The 20,319-nt window shown below is 43.8% G+C and overlaps 2 protein-coding genes across 2 annotated transcripts in view; one reads left to right on the top strand and one right to left on the bottom strand.

The window, feature by feature from the left end:
* STX8 (syntaxin 8) overlaps positions 1-2,423 on the bottom strand; it is a 237,272-nt gene extending 234,849 nt beyond the window's left edge. Inside the window, exon 1 of the mRNA XM_081805716.1 lies at positions 2,274-2,423. Coding sequence (XP_081661842.1) covers positions 2,274-2,361 — 88 coding nt within the window. The 5' untranslated portion in view covers positions 2,362-2,423. The remainder of the gene's footprint in view (positions 1-2,273) is intronic.
* A 463-nt stretch (positions 2,424-2,886) lies between these two features.
* The window catches only part of CFAP52 (cilia and flagella associated protein 52), a 43,064-nt gene continuing 25,631 nt past the window's right edge, over positions 2,887-20,319 (top strand). Inside the window, exons 1-5 of the mRNA XM_006746170.3 lie at positions 2,887-3,151; positions 10,211-10,410; positions 10,852-10,988; positions 17,175-17,303; positions 19,749-19,848. Of these exons, the coding sequence (XP_006746233.2) occupies positions 3,001-3,151; positions 10,211-10,410; positions 10,852-10,988; positions 17,175-17,303; positions 19,749-19,848 (717 nt within the window). The 5' untranslated portion in view covers positions 2,887-3,000. The remainder of the gene's footprint in view (positions 3,152-10,210; positions 10,411-10,851; positions 10,989-17,174; positions 17,304-19,748; positions 19,849-20,319) is intronic.

Below are 20,319 nucleotides of genomic sequence, written 5' to 3'. Positions count from 1 at the left end.
ATGAGAAAGCCGTTGGGTCAAACTACTTGAGAGTAACAGGAAACATGATGTGCTCTCAGCATGAACTGGGGAAGAGGCTTGGGGTCCAATGATCGCTTCCACCAATCTAAATGGATAACCGTCTCTGAGCTTTATTTCCCACCTTATGTGTAAAGTGAGGGGGTTAGCTCCCAGGAGGTGGACGGCAATTTAGCAATACGTATCAAGGGCCTTAAAAATGTTCATATCCTTCAATCTAACAGTCCCACTTCCAGAAAGCAAGTGGACGAAATAAGGAATGGAACAAAGGGGCAGTCTTTGCAATAGTTAAACAAAAACAAACTCTGACATTACAAAGAGGGAAATAAGTAAATAAATTACGGTTATTCATACAATGCACTATTACGCACCATAAAAAAACCATGTTTTCAGTAAATATTTAATGACATGGAGAAATGTTCCTTGCTTTGTAAAACATGCAGGTTTCCCTCACTATCCAAAAATAGTCTTCCTATAAAACCTCTCCTAAGCTGGGCGCCTGGGTGGCTCAGTTGGTTAAGCGACTGCCTTCGGCTCAGGTCATGATCCTGGAGTCCAGGGATCCAGTCCCACGTCGGGCTCCCTGCTCAGTGGGGAGTCTGCTTCTCCCTCTGACCTCCTCCCTCTCATGCTCTCTGTCTCTCATTCTCTCTCTCGCAAATAAATAAAGTCTTAAAAAAAAAAAAAAAAACTCTCCTAAGCCAAAATGGAGTAAAGCAAAGGGGCCAATTACCATAAATATATATGGAAAATTTTTTGAGCTTTCCTAGACCCCAAAAAATAACCTCTCTTGGGCTTTTCTGATACCTTAGGGCCCATCTTGCTAACAGATACACAAAATAAACCAAGATAAAGCCCAGATGCTCACAGACAAAGCTATGACAGCTTGATGCTGAGATGCTGAGTGTAATTCCCAGGGAAGGAGCTTGGGGCAGGGGTCACTCTCGCTGACTGGGGGTACAATGTCTCTATGACAGCTTGCTGCAAAACAAACGCTGAATGCTATTTTTGCTTTCCCCATTTTTTTCAAAAGCAAAAATCCTCTTCTGATTTCTTTTGGTTAGCAAAAACAGGTACTAAGGTAAGTCTTTCAATAAAAGCAAAGAGGCATAATGTGAAGTCTCAAGAAGCGGAGATACTTGTACATATAATATATATATGTGTATACATACATGTATATATGCATATTATATAAACTCACGTTTTCATTTTAAAATCAATAACGGCTATTATTCCAAATGATAGAGTTGAAGATGTGGGTTTTTTTTTTTCTCTGCAAATATTCAGTATTTTCTAAATTTTCTATCAGAGTGTATACAAGTGTTAAAATTAGGTGGAAAAAAATTAGAGTTAAATCAAGTGAGCCATTGGCGCAGGTAACCTAGATCCAAAGTAGTGCTAACTTTGATCCTGCAACCCATTCTCCTAATAGTCACACTGCCTACAATTTAAACAATTATAAATTAAACCAGAAATATTACAAGAACTTTATAGAGCTAGAATATGCTTTTAATCATTAAACAAACAAAAACTCCAGTTCGACATGCCGTAGTAATATGTTCCTTAGGATCAGACCTTGTGTCTTTTCATCATTCAGTCCTTAAGACTTAATTGTTGAAGGAACGACCCTTATCAGCTCTTTTTTTTTTTTTTTACTGCAGAGTTGCTGCAGTAGAAACGGCCTTCAAGATACTGACTCAGGTAAGGGTTAAATGCCTTATAAACAAATGCGTAATTTCCCTCCCCGATTCCTCTAAGTTTTTTGAAGGGCCCACAACACCCTAGTGCGAACTGCTTACTAACTGGCGGGTGACCGTGGGTGCTGAACCTCGGTTTCTCCGCCTGGGAAGTAAGAGAGGGGAGGTCACCAGATGGACCGGAATTCCCCCAAAAGGTGACTTGAACTTCACTTTCCCGGGAGTCCAAGGAAGCCCGCACCAGCCAGCTCCGCAGCCAGGACGGGCGGGATATCCCCGCGGCCAGGTGCAGCCGAGAAGGGCTAAAGGCATGTGTCCGGGATTCGGTACTAGCCCCCGGCTCCCCGGAGTCCACCCGGTCCCCCTCCCGGGCCACCCCTGCGAGCACCGAGGGCGGCGGGACGCGGCGCGGTCCCCCTGGGCGCGGGAAGGGGCCTCGCTGCCCCGCCCCTCATCCTGAAGGGCTTCCCCGGCCCCAGAGCCCGGCTACCGCCGGCTCCCCGGAAGCCCGGCCTCCCCCGCGGACCCTCGGCGCGGCCGCCCTCACCCGGGGCTCACCAGGGGTCCGGGGCCATCGTGCAGTCTCCGCCCGCCGTCGGACACTTCCTGCTCGCGGCAGCTGACTACGGCGGCCCGCGCGGCTCATACCCCGCGGTTCGGCCCGGGCGCGACCGGAACCCGGAGTTTGCCAGCGGAGCGTGCAGGGGACCTCAAAAGGATGATCAAGAAAGGGAAGCGGCCCCCAGGGAACATTAGGTTGGAGCAATCTAACCTAATCTGCTCCCACCGAGGGACGCGAACAGCCGGGCGCAATTAAAATAAAATGGTTGGAACTAACATCTAAGCATTTTTCCCGGGAAGGTGGGAGCATCTCAAGACCTCCAGCAGCTACCTGAAATTTCATCGTGCTTTAAACAAAAAACAAAAGCAAAACTGGACTGTGAGCATAGTTGCCCAACTGTATAAATTTACCCAAACTCCCTTAGAGTGAATTTTATCTGTAAAGTGATAGCTCAATAAAGCTTAAAAATTCTTTTCAATCCTACTTCAAACAAGGGACCCAAAGAAGTGGCCATTATATATTATCTTATAGCATCCTTCCTTAAATGACACTCGGTGCTTGATTCTATGGTTAGGAGAAAAAGTCACAGACGTGGAGGGAAAGCGTGCACTCAGCGCCCCTAAATTTCCAGGGAAATAGGAAAGAAAGGAAGCCCTATTCCTTTTGCAGAGGGAGCTCGGGGCGAGGCAGCCGGGAGTCCGCGCGAGCGTGGGTCTGGTGCGCATGCGCACGTCCGTTACCATACCGACCAGAAGACGCTGCGCCGCTGGAGGCCCAGAGGCGGGAGAGCCCAGTCTCCTGAGGATGGAGAACCAAATTTCGCTCAAAGCCGAGGTGGCCGAGCTGGAGCTTGAGGCCGTGATCGGCTTCAACGGTGAGGCCTCGAGCGTGTCTGGGCTGGGCGGTTCGCAAGCGCCGGGGACGAGAAGTGCAAACAGGGACCGTGGGACACCGGGTGCACCTGGAAGGCTGCGCGGGATACTGGCCGGGGCCGAGCTCCCTCCTGCCCCAAAGCCCTGGCGAGTCACTTCCTCGCTCCAAGTCTCAGGGACTAGGATGGTTTCGCAGCACCTAAAAGGGACAAGGGCCTCCTCCCCGGGCGCGAGGATGAGTAGGGTGGCCGTAACCCTTCTCCCCCTGGTTAGCTCTGCCTTGGCCCTACGCCCCAGCGCAGCGCCTGAAGCTGCCTGCCCCTCGGTAACCGCGGGATTTTGCGAAGTCCGGGTCGGCCCCTGGGACCAAGAAACTCCTAGAATCCCAGCTGATGTGCTATGAGAAAGGGCTGGGGACCGAATGTGGGTGTGAGCAGCCGCTTTAGGGGATGGTCTTGTGCCCTAACCCAAGAACTCGTAATGGTGAAGATTTCAGACCCCGATAAAAGGCGGAAAGGACGCCAGGGGGAGCTGGAGGGGAGTGATGCTCCGGATCTGGGGATGCCTGCTGGTTCAGCTCACATCTTCTTTATGACTGCCTGTTATTTTGAACATTAAGGGGGGGAAGTGCTCTTTGATGTTGTGTGTGAAGGATGGAAACAAGCAATGCGTTACATTTTAGAAAAGCAAACTTTTTTTTTTTTTAAGCGCGTTGTGTTGCCTGAAAGTTTTAACATTGTAGTAATGCAGACGCAGAACAAAAGACTAAAGTTTTAGGCCCATTCTGGGACTTGGATCTCGACTCTTCGTTTTAGTTTAATACTTTCTGATAGAAAGTGGGTGCTTAGTGCATCTGAGAAGTCGGCCGGTGACAAGGTCATTGGTAAAGCGCGAGAGTGACCTCCGAGTGCAGGGGGTCACACCAGTGACCAGTGCAGAGCTTCACACACACAGCTCTGGGACTGAGTTCATGCTGTTCTGTCGAGCTCTAAGAGTAAATACACGGTCCCTTATATTCCAGTACCTCCCATGGCCATGACCGAGTATAGCTTTCACATGGAAACAGATTAGAAGCCAATGCAAAGCCCCTTTTTCTCATTTTGACACTAGAACTCCTTGCAGAGTTACATTACAGTTTGTGATTTTTAACTTGAGGGTGTAAATGTGTAATGGCACTTGACTATTCTAGGTATTGTATTTTGACAGGAATTTATTATTTAAGCAAACCAAATATAGTTGTACTGATTATGAAAACATTTTATAAAGCTATAGTTATTAAGAATTTGGTATTAGCGCAAGAATAGCCGCATTTATCAATTGACTGGAGTCCATAAGCCCATGATTATCCTATCATGCAAAGAGTTTCTAAACTGAAAACAGCAACAATGAAACAATAGATCAAGGGTCTGCAGTCTATAGCCTGTTGGCCAAATCTGGCCCTCTGCTGGGATTTTAAATGAAGTTTTTTTGGAGCCCAGCCATGTGCATTTGTTGATAGATTGCCATGGCTGCTTTTACCCTACAGTAGCATACTTGAGTAACTGTGGTCCCTAAGGCCTAAAATATTTACTGTCTGGCCCTTTATAGAAAATATTTGCTGACCCCTGAAATAGATAAAGAAATATAAATGGCTACTAGCTCAAAATGCTAAAAACAAACAAACAAAAATCCCTTTTTTAACAATGACTCTTTTTTCTCAGACTGGTAAAGCTACACATAGGGATAATAGTAGGGTGAGAATAACAAATGGCTCTCAATTACTATTGTCAGAAGAATAAATTTTACAGCCTTTTTGAAAGAGGTTTTATAGTACCCATTATGATTTTTAATGAGGGTAATCTTTGGGCCTCGAAAACTTGAATCACTTACTCAAGTTTCCAAAAAAGTATGTACTATGGGATTCACTATGGTATTGTGTGTCATAGCCCAAATACCAGAGGAAACCCAACTGACCATTGGTAAGAAATTGGTTTAAAAACGGTTGTAGTCCAGCAATGTTCTGGAACTAGACAGAGGTGGTGGTTGTAGACAGTGTGAATGTACTAACTACCACTGGATTGTCCACTTCAAAATGGTTTATGTTATGTGAATTTCATCCCAGTAAATTATTTTTAAAATTATAGTCCTTTTGTACAACAAAATACTGCATAACCCTTAAGAAAAATGAGATAGATCTATAGGGGAAGGGGCGCCTGGGTGGCTCAGTCAGTTAAGCGTCTGCCTTCAGCTCAGGTCATGATCCTGGGGTCCTGGGATCAAGCCCTGCATTGGGCTCCCTGCTCAGTGGAGAGCCTGCTTCTCTCTCTCTCTCTGTCAAATAAATAAATAAAATCTCTGTGCTCTCTCTCTCTCTCTGTCAAATAAATAAATAAAATCTTTAAAAAAAAAAAAAAGATCTATAGGGGAAGAACAAGGAAAGATGTCCAAGATAAATTAAGTGTAAAATGCAACTTGCCCAATAGTATGCATGGTATGAGCCTATTATAGTTTAAGTGTGTGTGTGTGTGTGTGTGTGTGTGTTAGAGACAGAGAGGTAGGGAGAAGTGGGGCTGAGTATATATGGAAAAAAGAGGGAAATGTATTCATTCTGGGGGACATGTGTGATATCCTTTTATTTGAGGAGAATCCCAAAACAGGCAAGGGGCTGGGAGTTGTTCTGCCTTTGCTCGGGTCTTAAAAGGGGCAAATGCTTCCTCTCCTAACTCTTTGGCAGCCAGTTCAGAGACAGGTGACATCATGGGCTCAGCCGGCGGGAAGTTCTGACCCAAAGCTTCCCCCCTTCAGGAAGAGTGCAGCATAAGAGCAGAGCCCGGTAGGAATGAGAATTCCTTAGTTCATGTCACTTGGTCTGGCCCACCTATTGGTCCTGCCTCTTTTTCAAGTGTGATTTCCCATACTTCCTACCAATTCTGTGAGCTGTTTGTATTCCATCCACGAAATTATTTTTCCTCTTAAGTTCTGCCAGAAATGACCTTTCTTGTTTGCAACCAGGAACCCTAATTACTAAACACAAAGAAAATAAATCTGAAGAAATACATATCTGCTTATTAACAATGGTTTACTCTGGGCAGGGGGTATTATAGGGCTCTTTTATTTTTATCATAAAATACTTCAACAGAAATTTAGAATGCCACAATAAATACCGTGTATTGCACGCAGAATTAGCAAATTTTGACACTTTTTCTTTTTTTTTTTTAAAGATTTTATTTATTTATATGACAGAGACACAGTGAAAGAGGAAACACAAGCAGGGGGAGTGGGAGAGGGAGAAGCAGGCTTCCCGCAGAGCAGGGAGCCCGATGCGGGGCTCAATCCCAGGACCCTGGGATCATGACCTGAGCCGAAGGCAGACACTTAATGACTGAGCCACCCAGGCGCCCCTTGACAGTTTTTCTAATCTGAATTAATTTTTTAAGAAAAAAAATACACATTTTAAGTCCTCTCTCCTGACACACAATCCTATCCTTTCTCCCTCTCTAGAGACAACCACTAGCCTGAAGTTAATGTGTACTCTTTCTAGCTATGTTTTTAAATTTTACTGTACATGTAAAATATCAGATATGCTATATATAAACAATTTATAGTACAAAGTTGTATATTTCTATATTTTCTAGAAATATCATCCTGGACACATTCTGAAGCCTGCTTTTCTTTTCTTTAAATATTTTATTTATTTGTTTATTTGACAGAGAGCATAAGCAGGGACCTGCAGGCAGAGGGAGAGGGAGAAACAGGCTGCCCACAGAGTAGGGAGCCCGATGGGTGGCTCGATGTGGGGCTCCATCCCAGGACCCTGGGATCATGACCTTAGCCGAAGGCAGACGCTTTAACTGACTGAGCCACCCAGGTGCCCCTGAAGCCTGCTTTTTTTCACCCAGCATTTGTGCAATCTACTCATGTTGATTAATTTATTTTACCTCCGCTACTCCCCGTGTAAATAGGCCAGCATTAGTTATCTATTGTTGAGGGTCTTTGAGTTTATTTGCAACTTTCTGCTAATACAAACAGTGAACACCTTTGTAGTGGCCCATGGGCACCCTTGCAAGTATTTCTCTAGATTATATACCGAAGAGTGGAATAACTAGGTCCGAGGGTGTGTGCATATTCAGCCATACTGAATACAGGTGTATTGTTTTACAAAAAACAATTCCACTAATGTACCTTCCCACAACGCAATGTATGAGTGTTCCCTTTTGATCCACATCACCACTAATGCTTGCTATTATCAGCCTTTTTATTTTATTATTTATTTATTTATTTGACTGACAGAGAGAGCACAAGCAGGGGGAGCTGCGGGCAGAGGGAGAGAAGCGGACTCCACAGGGCACCCCCCACCCCCATGTGGGGCTTGATCCCAGGACCCTGGGATCATGACCTGAGCCAAAGGCAGCCACTTAACCAACTGAGCCACCCAGATGCCCCATATTATCAGCCTTTTTAATTTTAGCCATTATGATGGAGATGAAATGGTATCTCCTTTGGGATGTAATTTGCATTTCCTGATACTTGCAAAGTTGCCTATCTTTTCATATGATTATTAGCTTTTGAGTTTCCCCCCTCATTAATTGCCTGTTCCCATCCTTGGCATATCTTTCTGTTGAAGCAGTTTGTGTCTTGTTTGTTTGCTATAGCTCTTTGTATATTCTGGATGGGATACCCGTCTGTCATGGACATTGCAGGTATCTTCAACTGGTTTCAGTTTTTCTTTTCATCTTGTCAAGTGTCATTAAAAAATTTAAATTGTTAACATAACTGGATGAATATATTGGCCTTTTCTGTTAGGATTTGCTCTTTTTGTGGCATGTTGAAGAAGTCATTTCCTACAACTTGTGTACATGTTAACTCTTGTTTGTTGCAGTTAGGTCCTCGATCTACCTGAAATGTGTTGTTTATGGATGGTGTGAAGTTGGATCTAATTTTACTTTTTCCATATGGATAGCCATATGATTGCTTGTAAGGTAACTGCAACTGAATAAATGTATGAATAGATCACTCCCAAAGACACAAATCTTAGTCTTTAGAGAACCTACTGCATGAAAAAGGAATGATCTCAAAGCAAGAGAAATCATTTATTCAATAAATATATTTGTCAATTTGAGCAAAAAAAAAATATCTATTTAGCTACTGGAATCCCATTATGCACCAAAATAAATTCTAGAGGGAATTAAATGTAAAAGATGAATTCATTAAAAGACCAGAAGATGATATTAATAAATATTTATGACTCTTTTGATGGAGTAGGAAATAGCCATAGAACAATTTTTTTTTTTAAAGATTTTATTTATTTATTCATGAGAGAGAGAGAGAGGCAGAGGCAGAGGGAGAAGCAGGCTCCCCGCGGAGCAGGGAGCCCGATGCGGGACTCGATCCCAGGACGCTGGGATCATGACCTGAGCTGAAGGCAGACGCTTAACAGACTGAGCCACCCAGGCGTCCCTAGCCATAGAACAATTTTAAAATACCCAGGAATAAATGTACTAAGAAACGTGTGAGATCTTTATGAGGAAAAACTGAAAATGCCGCTGGAAACCCTGAAGAGAGACTTCATGGAAAAACACATCCTGCTTTTAGAAAGGAGATCGAATGTATTATTATAAAAATTATTTTTCCTTAATCTACACATTGAATACCACTCCACTTGAAATGATTTTTAACTAATCAACCTGACTTTACAGTTTATACTGTAAAATAGTATCAAGCACAAATGATGTGGTTTTGGAATATAGGTAAGGTTCAGTGGGGTGGAGTCCGGAGCCAATGACTAAAGATCTTGAGCCATCTTTGGTGCAAAATGGTGGTTTATTAAAGCGCAGGGACAGGACCCGTGGGCAGAAAGAGCTGCTGCCCCAAGGTTGTGAGGGGTGGCTGATGGTATACTATAGGATTGGGGGAGGTAAGGAAAAGGGAGGTTTCAAAAGAACTTTCATATGCTAAAGAGGACCGACCTACAAGATACCAACAAGATACCAGAGACCTTGCCATTGTCAAGTTAAGATTGTTTTTCCCCCTCTAGCAAGGCATTAACATTAAGATAGTTGGGAGCTTCCTGGAAGAATGTCACACATGTCCCACCCAGGAGTGGGGGGTGAGGGGAGGTTGTAGGGTGTCAGCTTATGCTTTGTCTTCAGCCAGGCTTCTGCTCCCTCATCACAACCCCAAAAATTCTGACCCAAAGTTGAGTGATAAGGAAGGACTTCTGTCTCTGTAATATTAAAACATTTAACAAAGGTTTGTAATTCTTGAGATGGTTCTTGGCAAATACCTGGAGGATGGTGGTGGGGGGTGGTCTCACACTGAGAAGGCCTGGCTTCTTTATTTTTTATTTATTTTTATTTTTTTTTAGGCCTGGCTTCTTTAGAGTGCCTGGTGGTGCCTTAGAAACAAATTATCTTTACCAAACTTCTTTTTTTTTTTTTAAGATTTTATTCATTTATTTGAGAGAGAGAGAAAGAGTTCACGAGGAAGCAGGGAGGGGCACAGGGAGAGGGAGAAGCAGACTCCCCAGGAGCAGGGAGCCTGCTGCGGGACTCGATCCCAGGACCCTGGGATCATGACCTGAGCTGAATGCAGACGCTTAACCGACTGAGCCACCCAGGCGTCCCTTTACCAAACTTCTGCCCCAGGCAGTGAATTCACAGTCCCTGTGCCTCTGCACTCACCAAGACAGGCTGCTCTCCTATTTCCAGCACTGAGAAAATCCTGCTTCTCAGCATTGCGAACTTGGCCCTGGGGCCTTGCTATCCAGCAGTGAGGTTGCTGGACCAGCGTCGGCATCTCTTGAGAGCTTGTCAGAAATGCAGAATCTCAGCCCCTCTCCAGACGTCAGATCCGAATCTGCATTTTAACCAGATCCCCTGGTGATTTTATACACTTTAGAGTCTGAGAAGTGATCCACTAGGCTGACCTTGTCGGTAGAATAAAATTACATACATTACCCACACACACACACACACACACAATACACTTATTTTAGTTGAAATCAGGTTTATTCCAAAAGTGCTCTTTTGTGTCCAATTTTTTTCTTATTTATTTATTTTTCTAATGATTACTCTGTCTTTCAGGACATGTGCCCTCTGGCCTGAAATGCCATCCTGACCAGGAGCATCTGATTTACCCTCTGGGCTGCACAATCCTGATTCAGGCGATAAACACACAGGAACAGAATTTCCTGCACGGTCACGGCAACAATGTCTCCTGTGTGACCATCTCCAAGAGTGGGGCTTACATAGCCTCCGGACAGGTCACGTTCATGGGCTTCAAGGTGAGTGTGCTGAAAATAGCTCCCTGTAAATCAGTAGAGAGGTACCCACCCACCCCCCCAAAAACCCACTCCCTTCCAGCTCAGCTCTGTGCGGGCACATGTCCTTTCCCTCCCTCTTCTTCCTCTTGCCTCCTCTTTGAGCTCATCTTCATTCCTCTGGCTGGGAGTAAAGTATTTTGGTGTTCACACCAGACCCTGCAGCTTGAGGACTGATAATACTCAGAAACCAAAAGTCCCTGCTTAATTTATTTTTATTTATTTATTTTTTTAGTCCCTGCTTAATTTAAAACTCTTGCCAGTTTCTTGCGGTTGTGTGTGTAAGACATGATCTAATTTCCAGAAAAAGTGCGATTACTGATTATTTCTCACCAAGACAGGGAGCTCTCCCCTCGGACTCTTCTGAAGCTGGTCTGTGATCTGACAGTGTATTCTTGCTCCCAGGCAGACATCATTTTGTGGGATTATAAGAAAAGGGAGCTGATTGCCCGACTGTCACTTCACAAGGGCAAAATTGAAGCGCTGGCCTTTTCACCAAATGATTTGTACTTGGTATCACTCGGAGGCCCAGATGACGGAAGGTAATGAACTCAGCATGTTTATTTCTAGGTATGTCATGCACCCTCTCCCCCTGCACCCACCCACCCCTGCTGGACATTTTCTGTTGGCCTGTCCCTATTCAGCTGTGCGTCATGTGAAAAGCCCATAGGGAAAATACCGTAGGGCCACAGATCTCCACCTTTGATGCACATCGCAACCCACTGGGGAGTTCATTTATTTATTTATTTATTTTTATTTATTCATTTGAAGGAGAGACAGGGACAAAGAGAGCACAAGCAGGGGGAGGGGGAGAGGCAGAGGGAGAGGGAGAAGCAGACTCCCCGCTGAGCAGGGAAGGGGGGGGGCTCAATTCCAGGACCTGGAGATCATGACCTGAGCCAAAGGCAGAAGCTTAATCATCTGAGCCACCCAGGCGCCCCATGCGGAGCTTTAGAAATCACTGATACCTGGCTCCACCTTCAGAGAGCTGGATTTGATGAGCCTGGGCTTTAGGCAGCCCCAACACTTCCCAGGTGATTCCAATGTGCAGCTGAATTTGAGCACCTTTGCTGTAAAAGAAAGATGACATCATCATCATCATCACCACCATCGTCATCAATGACCACAGCTAATTTGGGGGCGGTGGGGGAGGGGGCACTTACTGTGTGACAGATGTGTATTGAACACCTTAGCTGTGTTATCTCCTTAACTTGAGGTCAGAGCTACTGGGGCTGGGTGACAGGTGAGGGACGAGCACCACCAACCAGTAAGTAGCAGAGCTGGGAGAGCCACCCTGGCAATGTGACTCCAAAGGTGGCATTTTTAACGTGCCTCGCCCAAGACACGGTCTTTGTCCCCACTGAGGAACTCAAGAGTCCAGTGTAGGAGGCAGAGAATACAGACACATGAGATTAGGGGGGAGAAGATGTAAAAGCATTGTGTTAGAAAGAGCAATCAATGAGGTACATAGTCCCATGTGAATGCTAAAGGGGCATAATCTGTAGAAGAGAAACAGGAACGTCCCAGGTTTGTTTTGGATTTAATACTTCGGTGCACTCTTACAGATAGTTTCTTATTCAAGCTTTGCGGGTCTACTACAAAGGAAATTTACCTTTTTTAAAAATATATATTTATTTATTTGAGAGAGCGCACAAGTGTGGGGAGGAAGAGGGAGAAGCAGGCTCCCCGCTGAGCAGGGAACCCGACGCGGGACTCGATTCCAGGACCCCCGAGATCATGACCTGAGCCAAAGGCAGATGCTTCACTGACTGAGCCACCCAGGCGCCACAGAGGAAATTTACATTTGTGTGCAGTTATATCTTGACAGTTCTCTTACTAGATAGCAAATCAGCAGAATTTTCATGAGACTCCTCTTTTGATGATTATTCCCCTCATCCTGTAAGTATGCTCACTTTCCCTGGGCCGTCCCCATTTGACGGTTTTTCATAAGACACGTATCCAGAAATCAACCATTACCAGTCTCAGCTCAACTTAAAGTGGCTGTTCTCCATCCTGGGTGCACACTGGAATCCCCTGAGGACATTTTGGAACAACTGAGGCCTGGATCCCACCCCCAGAGATTCTTTAGAGCTTGGCAATCAGGCCACCCCCAGCCCAGCCCCTACCAGAGAGATGCCCGGAAGATGAATAGTCACAGTGGGGGCAAGGAGGGTGGGGTTCTGTCCACTGGTTTCAGACAGGGGTCAGCCCTGAACTTGTGCAAGGGCCCGTTGGACCCAAACCACCAGGCTTCTCCACAGATGAGGAGGAACAGAAAGGATGCCAGGAACTGCACTGGACATTCTGCAGTTTGTATATGCATATATATATTTTTTAAATATTTTGTAACCTGCTTACGGAACTATTTTGCATTAATGTTATGCTATCAATGTAATGGAACCTGCTTTTTGGTTTGGGGGGGTGTTTTGCATTTTCATTTTAAATTTTATTTGTTAAAAATATTTTTTTCAAGCATAATGAACAGAGTTATATTCGTTTCAGGTGCACAATATAATGATTCAACAATTCTATACATTGTTGGGCACTTGGGCTGCCTCCAGATCTGGGCTATTGTAAATAATGCTGCAGTAAACACTGGGGTGCATGTATCTATTTGAATTAGTGTTTTCATTTTCTTTGGGTAAATACCCAGGAACAGAATTACTGGATCATAGGGTAATTCTTTTTTTTTTTTTTTTTTTAAGATTTTTTATTTATTTATTTGAGAGAGAGAGAATGAGAGAGAGCACATGAGAGGGGGGAGGGTCAGAGGGAGAAGCAGACTCCCTGCCGAGCAGGGAGCCCGATGCGGGACTTGATCCTGGGACTCCAGGATCATGTCCTGAGCCGAAGGCAGTCGCTTAACCAACTGAGCCACCCAGGCGCCCAGGATCATAGGGTAATTCTATTTTTAACTTTTTGAGGGCCCTCCATACTGTTTCCACAGTAACTGTACCAGTTTGCATCCCCACCAGTGGTGCACAAGGGTTTCTTTTTCTCCGCATCCTCTCCAACACCTTTTGTTTCTTGTGTTGTTGATTTTAGCCATTCTGACAGGTGTGGTGGTATCTCATTGTGGTTTTGATTTGCATTTCCCTGATGATGAGTGATGTCGAGCATCTTTTTATGTGTTTGTTGGCCATCTGTATACCTTTTCTGGAAAAATGTCTATTCAGACTCTCTGCCCATTTTTAATTGGATTTTTTTTTTTTTTTGGCGTTGAGTTATATAAGTTTTTTTTTTTAAATATATTTTGGACATTAACCCCTTATCATATATGTCATTTGCAAATATCTTCTCCCATTCAGTAGGTTGCCTTTTTGTTTTGTTGATGGTTTTCTTCACTGTGCAAAAGCTTTTTGTTTTGGTGTAGTCCCACTAGTTTAATTCTGCTTTTGTTTCCCTGCCAGAGGAGATGTATCTAGAAAAATGTTTCTATGGCCGATGTCAAAGAAACTATTGCCTGTGTTTTCTTCTAGGATTTTTATGCATTCAGGTTGCACATTCAGGTCTTCAATATATTTTGAGTTTATTTTTAAGTATGGTGTAAGAAAGTGGTCCAGTTTCACTCTTTTGCATGTAGCTGTCCAATTTTCCCAACACCATTTATTGAAGAGACTGTCTTTCCCCCACTGTATATTCTTTTTTTAAAAAAGATTTTATTTATTTATTTGACAGAGAGAGAGCACACAAGCAGGGGGAGCGGTAGGCAGAGGGCGAGGGAGAAACAGGCTCCCCACTGAGCAGTGAGCCTGATATGGGGCTCAATCCCAGGACTCTGAGATCATGACTGAAGGCAGATGCTTAACCGACTGAGCCACCCAGTATATCCTTGCCTCCTTTGTCATAGATTAATTGACCATAAAAGTGCAGATTTATTTCTGAACTCTATTCTGTTCCATTGATCTAGGTGTCTGTTTTTGTCCCTGTACCATACTGTTTTGATCACTATAGCTTTGTAGTAATCTTGAAATCTGGAATTGGGATACCTCTACTTTTGTTCTTTCTTCTCAAAATTGCTTTGGCTATTCAGGGTCTCCTGTGGTTCCATACATATTTGAGGATTATTTGTTCTACTTCTGTGAAAAATGCTGGTATTTTTATAGCAATTGCGTTAAATCTGTAGATTGCTTTGAGTCCAGCATGGACATTTTAACAATATTTGTTCTTCCAGTCCATGAGCATAGCATGTCTTTCCATTTGTTCGTGTTGTCTTCAATGTCTTTCATCAATGTTTTATAGTTTTCAGAGTACAGGTCTTTCACCTCCTTGGTTGAATTTGTTCCTAGGTATTTTATTCTTTTTGGTGCAATTACAAATGGGATAGTTTTCCTAATTTCTCTCTCTGTCGCTTTGTTATTAGTGTGGAGAAATGTATTTTCTGTATATTAATTTTGTGTCCTGCTACCTTCCTGAATTCACTTATATGTTCTAGTAGTTTTTTTGGTGGAATCTTTAAGGTGTTCTATATATAATATCATGTCATCTGCAAATAGTGACAATTTACTTCTTCCTTACCAATTTGGATGCCTTTTATTTCTTTTTCTTGTCTGATTGCTGTGGCTAGGACTTCCAGTACTATGTTGAATAATAGTGGTGAGAGAAGATATTCTTGTCTTGTTCCTGATTTTAGAGGAAGAGTCTCTCAGTTTTTCACCATTAAGTGTGATACGTAAGTTGTAGGTTTTTCATATATGGCCTTTATCATGTTGAGATATGTTCCCTCTAGACCTGCTTTGTTGAGCATTTTTATCATGAATGAATGTTGTACTTTGTCAAATGCTTTCTCTGCATCTACTGACAACAACCTGCTTTTTGATTAACTTTATACCAATGTCATATTCCCTGCGGGTTTGTGCAGACATAGATCTTATTCTTTGCAATGACTGCATTGTGTACCATTGTACAGATACGCTGTAATTTGTTTGGCCAACGCACTATATCAGTGCCTTTTATTTGTTTTTAAATTTTAAACTTGTTTTTGGAAAATGGAAGCTATACCATGTCCATGGTTTATAAAGAAAGGATGTCATCCTGCTATGCACAAGAATTCAGAATTCATAGCCCTTCCACCGTGAAGAGCTCTCCCAAGGAGCACTGGGATTTTTTTTATACCTTCGTTGAGATATATTTCACATACCATAAAATTCACCCATTTAAAGTGTATGGCTGTATGCTTTTTGGTATAGTGGTTATTTGAGTGGGTCCTTTCTTCCTTCCTTCCTTCCTTGTTCCTTCCTTCCTTCCTTCCTTTCCTCCCTCCCTTCTTTTTCTTTTCTTTCTTTTCTCTTCTCTTCTCTTTTCTTTTCTTTCTTTCTTTTTGCTGAAATACTTCCCCAAAGACATTTTTTACATGTCATGTTGTGCAACCACCACCACAAACAATTGTAGAGCATTTTAAACATTCCAAAAACACTCCCTCTGCCTATTAGCAATCACTCCCCATTCCTGCTCCACCATTACCCCCTCAGCCCCGGGCAACCACTGATCTACTTTCCATCTCTATAGTTTTGCCTGCTCTCACTGTCTCACATAAGTAGAATAATACAATAGGTGGCCTTTTGTAACTGATTTTTTTTATTAAGTGTAATGTTTTCAAGGTTCATCCATACTGTGGCATGTTTCAGTCCTTCCTTCTTTTTAGTGTCCAATAATATTCCATTGTATGGCTACACCACATTTTCTTCATCCATCAGTTGATGGGGCTGTGGGTCTTTCCCACTTTTAGGCTATTGTTCATAATGCTGTTATGAACATTCATGTACAAGATTTGGTGTGGATGTATGTTTTCATTTCTCTTGGGCATGAGGTACTTGGTTTTAAGAGTCTTTTGTGGGGGGAGGTGATATGCCTCTCAAGTTTTCTACTTCAGGTGGTATCTATCAATTTCCTACTAAGAAAAAAGAAAAAATTATGGCTTTTACACTACCTCCTACCTCTCCATTTCTACCGATCTTGGTTCTACCTGGATTTTAGAACCCCTGTGATAATACCTTCTACATGGAGGAAATTTGGGAAGCATAGCCAGACATGATTTTACATTAACAAAGTTTGTAACATCTGCGTTCCTTTTTCTTTAATATTTTGATTCAGATGTTCCCCAGCATTTTTGGTATTATTGTCTAAACACATTCAATTTAGGACTAAGTTGTGTGATTGCACCCAGAGAGAAGGAAATGGAACCCAACACAGTGCTTCTCCAAGTGTGGTCCCCAGAACAGCAGCATGAGTGTCACTGCGGACTTTTTAGAAAAGTGAAATCTCAGGCACCCCCCCCCAACCCCTAAGACCTGCTGACTCAGAAGCTCTGGGGGTGAGTCCCGGCAGCCTCTGAGCAAGTCCTCCATGTGACTCTGGTATGCGGTCACATTTGGGAGCACTGCCTGACGTCATCCTTTTCCTTGCACTGTCTTTTTTCTAGAATACTTCTCCAAGTAAATATTTTTACATGAGATAAATGGGTGGTAAACTTTTATGCCTTGCTTATCTGAAAATGTCTTTATTTTAGCATCAGGCTTCATTGACGGGGTCACTGGGTTCTAGCCTCATTATCATTTTCCTTCAAAACCTTTGAAGTGTCACCTGCTTGTCTTCTAATATCCAGTGTGACGCAGGAGACATCTGGGGGTCAGTGTAATTCTTTCGTTCCTTTTTTTTTTTTCTTTCTAGAACCACTTCTTTTGAGAGCCTGTCTCCCCCTGACTTTTTGGTCCCTCTTGTTTTGGCAGTGTGGTCGTGTGGAGCATAGCCAAGAGAGAAGCCATCTGTGGCAGTCCTGCGGCCGGCCTCAACGTGGGGAATGCCACCACAGTGATCTTCTCGAGGTGCCGGGATGAGATGTTTGTTACTGCTGGAAAGTACGTGCCTGCAGTCGGGTTTTCAGAACTCATAAATCACTATATTTGCTTGTATGGAAAGCCAGGTCATTCCAGTTGGGGTTCCCCTGCAAAATTAGTCCTGCAAAATTACCTTCCGTCCTCATTCCTAATTTGCATGATTTTGTAGTCCTTAAAAATCCTTTTAACGGAAAGTCTTTTAAATCTGGTTATTTGAGAATTCTGTGCTTCCTCCTGAGGAGGGCTCTGCTCCTCGGCGAAATTCATGTCAGGTTCTGGTCTGTTTGTGACTGATAACACACTACGTACAATGCATGCCCACAGAGCAATGTGCACGATTGCACGGATTCACTTACTGGTCCATGTTTCTTAGCACCTGCTATTGATTTAGGTCTCCCGAAATGATAGTTTGCAAATGGACTGTGCCAGGAAGCTTCAGATGTTCGACTATTAGCCATATGAGATTGTTTCCGGTAGAGTCAACTTTTAACCAGCTAATGGGGACCAAGCTGAAAGCCAACATCTGTCTAACAGAAAACACTAACTTACAAATACACCAATTCGGGGCCCTGCCTGGAGTCTGAGCTGAAGGTTAAACCCACACAAAAGCGTCGTCTTTTACGCGGTGTGCCCGTTCAAAGGTCCAAATGCTGTGAATGTGGGGTCTAGGGACCTGTTGGGTGGAAACTATCTTTTTCAGCCTATGGATGATGGTCTCCCATCTGTGAAAGGCACACACCACTGGCTACTTTTCCAGCCAGAGTAAAGAATTTCTGTATGGCCCCTCCTTGTGATACGCAACATGCATTTGTTCTGGGGCTAATTATGAGGACGGATTCACTTAGCAGCCATGAAACTAGCTGGCTAAATGGGAGCCAGCCCCTAAGGGGTGAATCTTATTAGCAGAGTGCTCTGCTCCCGAAGCAGCTAGCCGTGTCCTGCCCTATCTTCCGAGGCCACTGACGACCATGTGTGTGTTCACTTCCTTGGGTTTGCAGAGTGGTTTCACAAAGCCTTTGCATGATGAGGGTTCAGCTGCCCCTCAGCAGCTGCCATAGCTGCAGATGTCAGCCCAGCCTGGTGTCCACGGACAGAGTTTCTCCAGGAGCCAAAACTTGAATTGAAGCTGCACCCCTCCCCCAAACTTTTTCTTAGGGCAATCTATATTCTAGATTGGCTTTAATTGCATATGACAGTGATAACTGAGAACAAGGACTCTTAAGCAAGATTTCTGGTCCGGCACCCACAACATCCTCCATGATGGTCCCAACTGCAGATGTTCCATGATATTGTCCTTCACGAGAGATCCTGCAAATTCCAAATTTGACATCCACCAGGAAGGCCACGGAGAAGCTGTTTTTTTTTTTTTAATTTTGCAAGTACTCAAAAAAAAAATAATTGAACAAGAAATAGATTTGTATTCAAATAAAAAAGTATTCAGAATACTTAATGAGTACTTACTAAGTGCATAACTCTGGAGGCTAAAAGAAAAAGGAAAACCGAACTTGATTGTTCTATTTTTTATTTTTTGATTTTAATTTTTATTTTTTGATTTATTATTTTTTAAAGATTTAATTTATTTGTTTGACAGAGAGAGAGAGACAGCGCGAGAGGGAACACAAGCAGGGGGAGTAGGAGAGGGAGAAGCAGGCTTCCCGCAGAGCAGGGACCCGATGTGGGGCTTGATCCCAGGACCCTGGGATCATGACCTGAGCCAAAGGCAGACGCTTAACCAACTGAGCCACCCAGGCACCCTTAATTTTATTTTTTTAAAGTTGATTTATTTAAGTACTCTCTATGCCCAACGTGGGGCTCGAACTCAAACCCCGAGATCAAGAGTCACGGGCTCTTCTGACTAAGCCAGCCAGGTGCCCCGATCAATCTATTTTTAAATTAACCTTTTCTGCCTTCGACTATTAGCTTCAGCTATGATGTTGACTGAGATATGTTTATACAGTTATTAATTCAGATGAACTCAACATGCAATGATTAAATGCCAACTGTATGCCAAGTCTTATGTCAGATGCTGATTTTGTGCGGCCCTTTGGTTACTTAGTCTCATTTCTCATGAAGACAGGACTCTCCATAGTGAAGCACTTTCCTTGAAAAGATGTCCTTACAGCTGTAAGCCTTGAAAGAAACATCTTAGTGAACTCTGGTTTGCTCTTTGTTTATCTGCTCGCATTTATGTCTGCTCTCCCTACACTGGAGAGAGTATTCACTGGCTGTAAATCCTTGCTCTGCTGTGTTTTCTCATTTGGAGAGTAGGGGGAGCGTAAATCCTACCTCAGAGGGTGGTCGTAAGGATCGACTGGAAGATTTTAAGTAGAACACGAGGCCTAACAAACCCTCAGAAATATCCAGCTCTCTTCCCTTCAGCCGCCTCTTCAGGGGAAGGCAGAAAACAGAGAAGAGATCGAGAGATTCCTAAGTGGGTATCCATTTGATTGTGTCTCTCTTCCATAGCGGGACAATCCGAGTATGGGACCTGGATCTTCGGAATAGAAAAATCTGGCCAACTGAGTGCCAAACGGGTCAGATGAAAAGAATAGTCATGAGTATTACAGTAAGTATTACTCTAAGTGTGATTGTCAGCAACTACTGGAACAAATCCCTTCAATAGTATTGACCGAGGGGTGTGTGTGTGTGTGTGTGTGTGCATGCACGCGCGCGTGGATGCATGCATACACGTGTGCACATACATAGGTACCTTGGGCTGAGGGTAGGGAGGTGAGGTCTGGACCTCGGGGATGCCAACTGAGGGGGCACATGTGAGGGGGAGTCTCACTTCCGGAGTCTCATTCCCTCCAGAAGTTGGAGAGGAGCTGCTTGGACACAGCTCCGGGAGAGTCTTGTTTTACTGGGATTTGGGCTCTGCCATCGGACCCAGACGCCTGCCCCACCTGGACAGAAGCAGCATATCCAGTAGGCACTTCGTGGCCACAGTGCCTCCCAATGGCACTGGATACGAAATAATTCTTATTTCTGCCACTGGACATAAAGTTCCTAACAATGAAACTCATTGTTGACACACAGT

This window comes from Leptonychotes weddellii, chromosome 15 (genome assembly GCF_054177405.1).
Source record: "Leptonychotes weddellii isolate Sample4059 chromosome 15, ASM5417740v2, whole genome shotgun sequence".
Classification (NCBI taxonomy): domain Eukaryota; kingdom Metazoa; phylum Chordata; class Mammalia; order Carnivora; family Phocidae; genus Leptonychotes; species Leptonychotes weddellii.
This window is presented reverse-complemented; position numbering and strand designations above follow the sequence as displayed.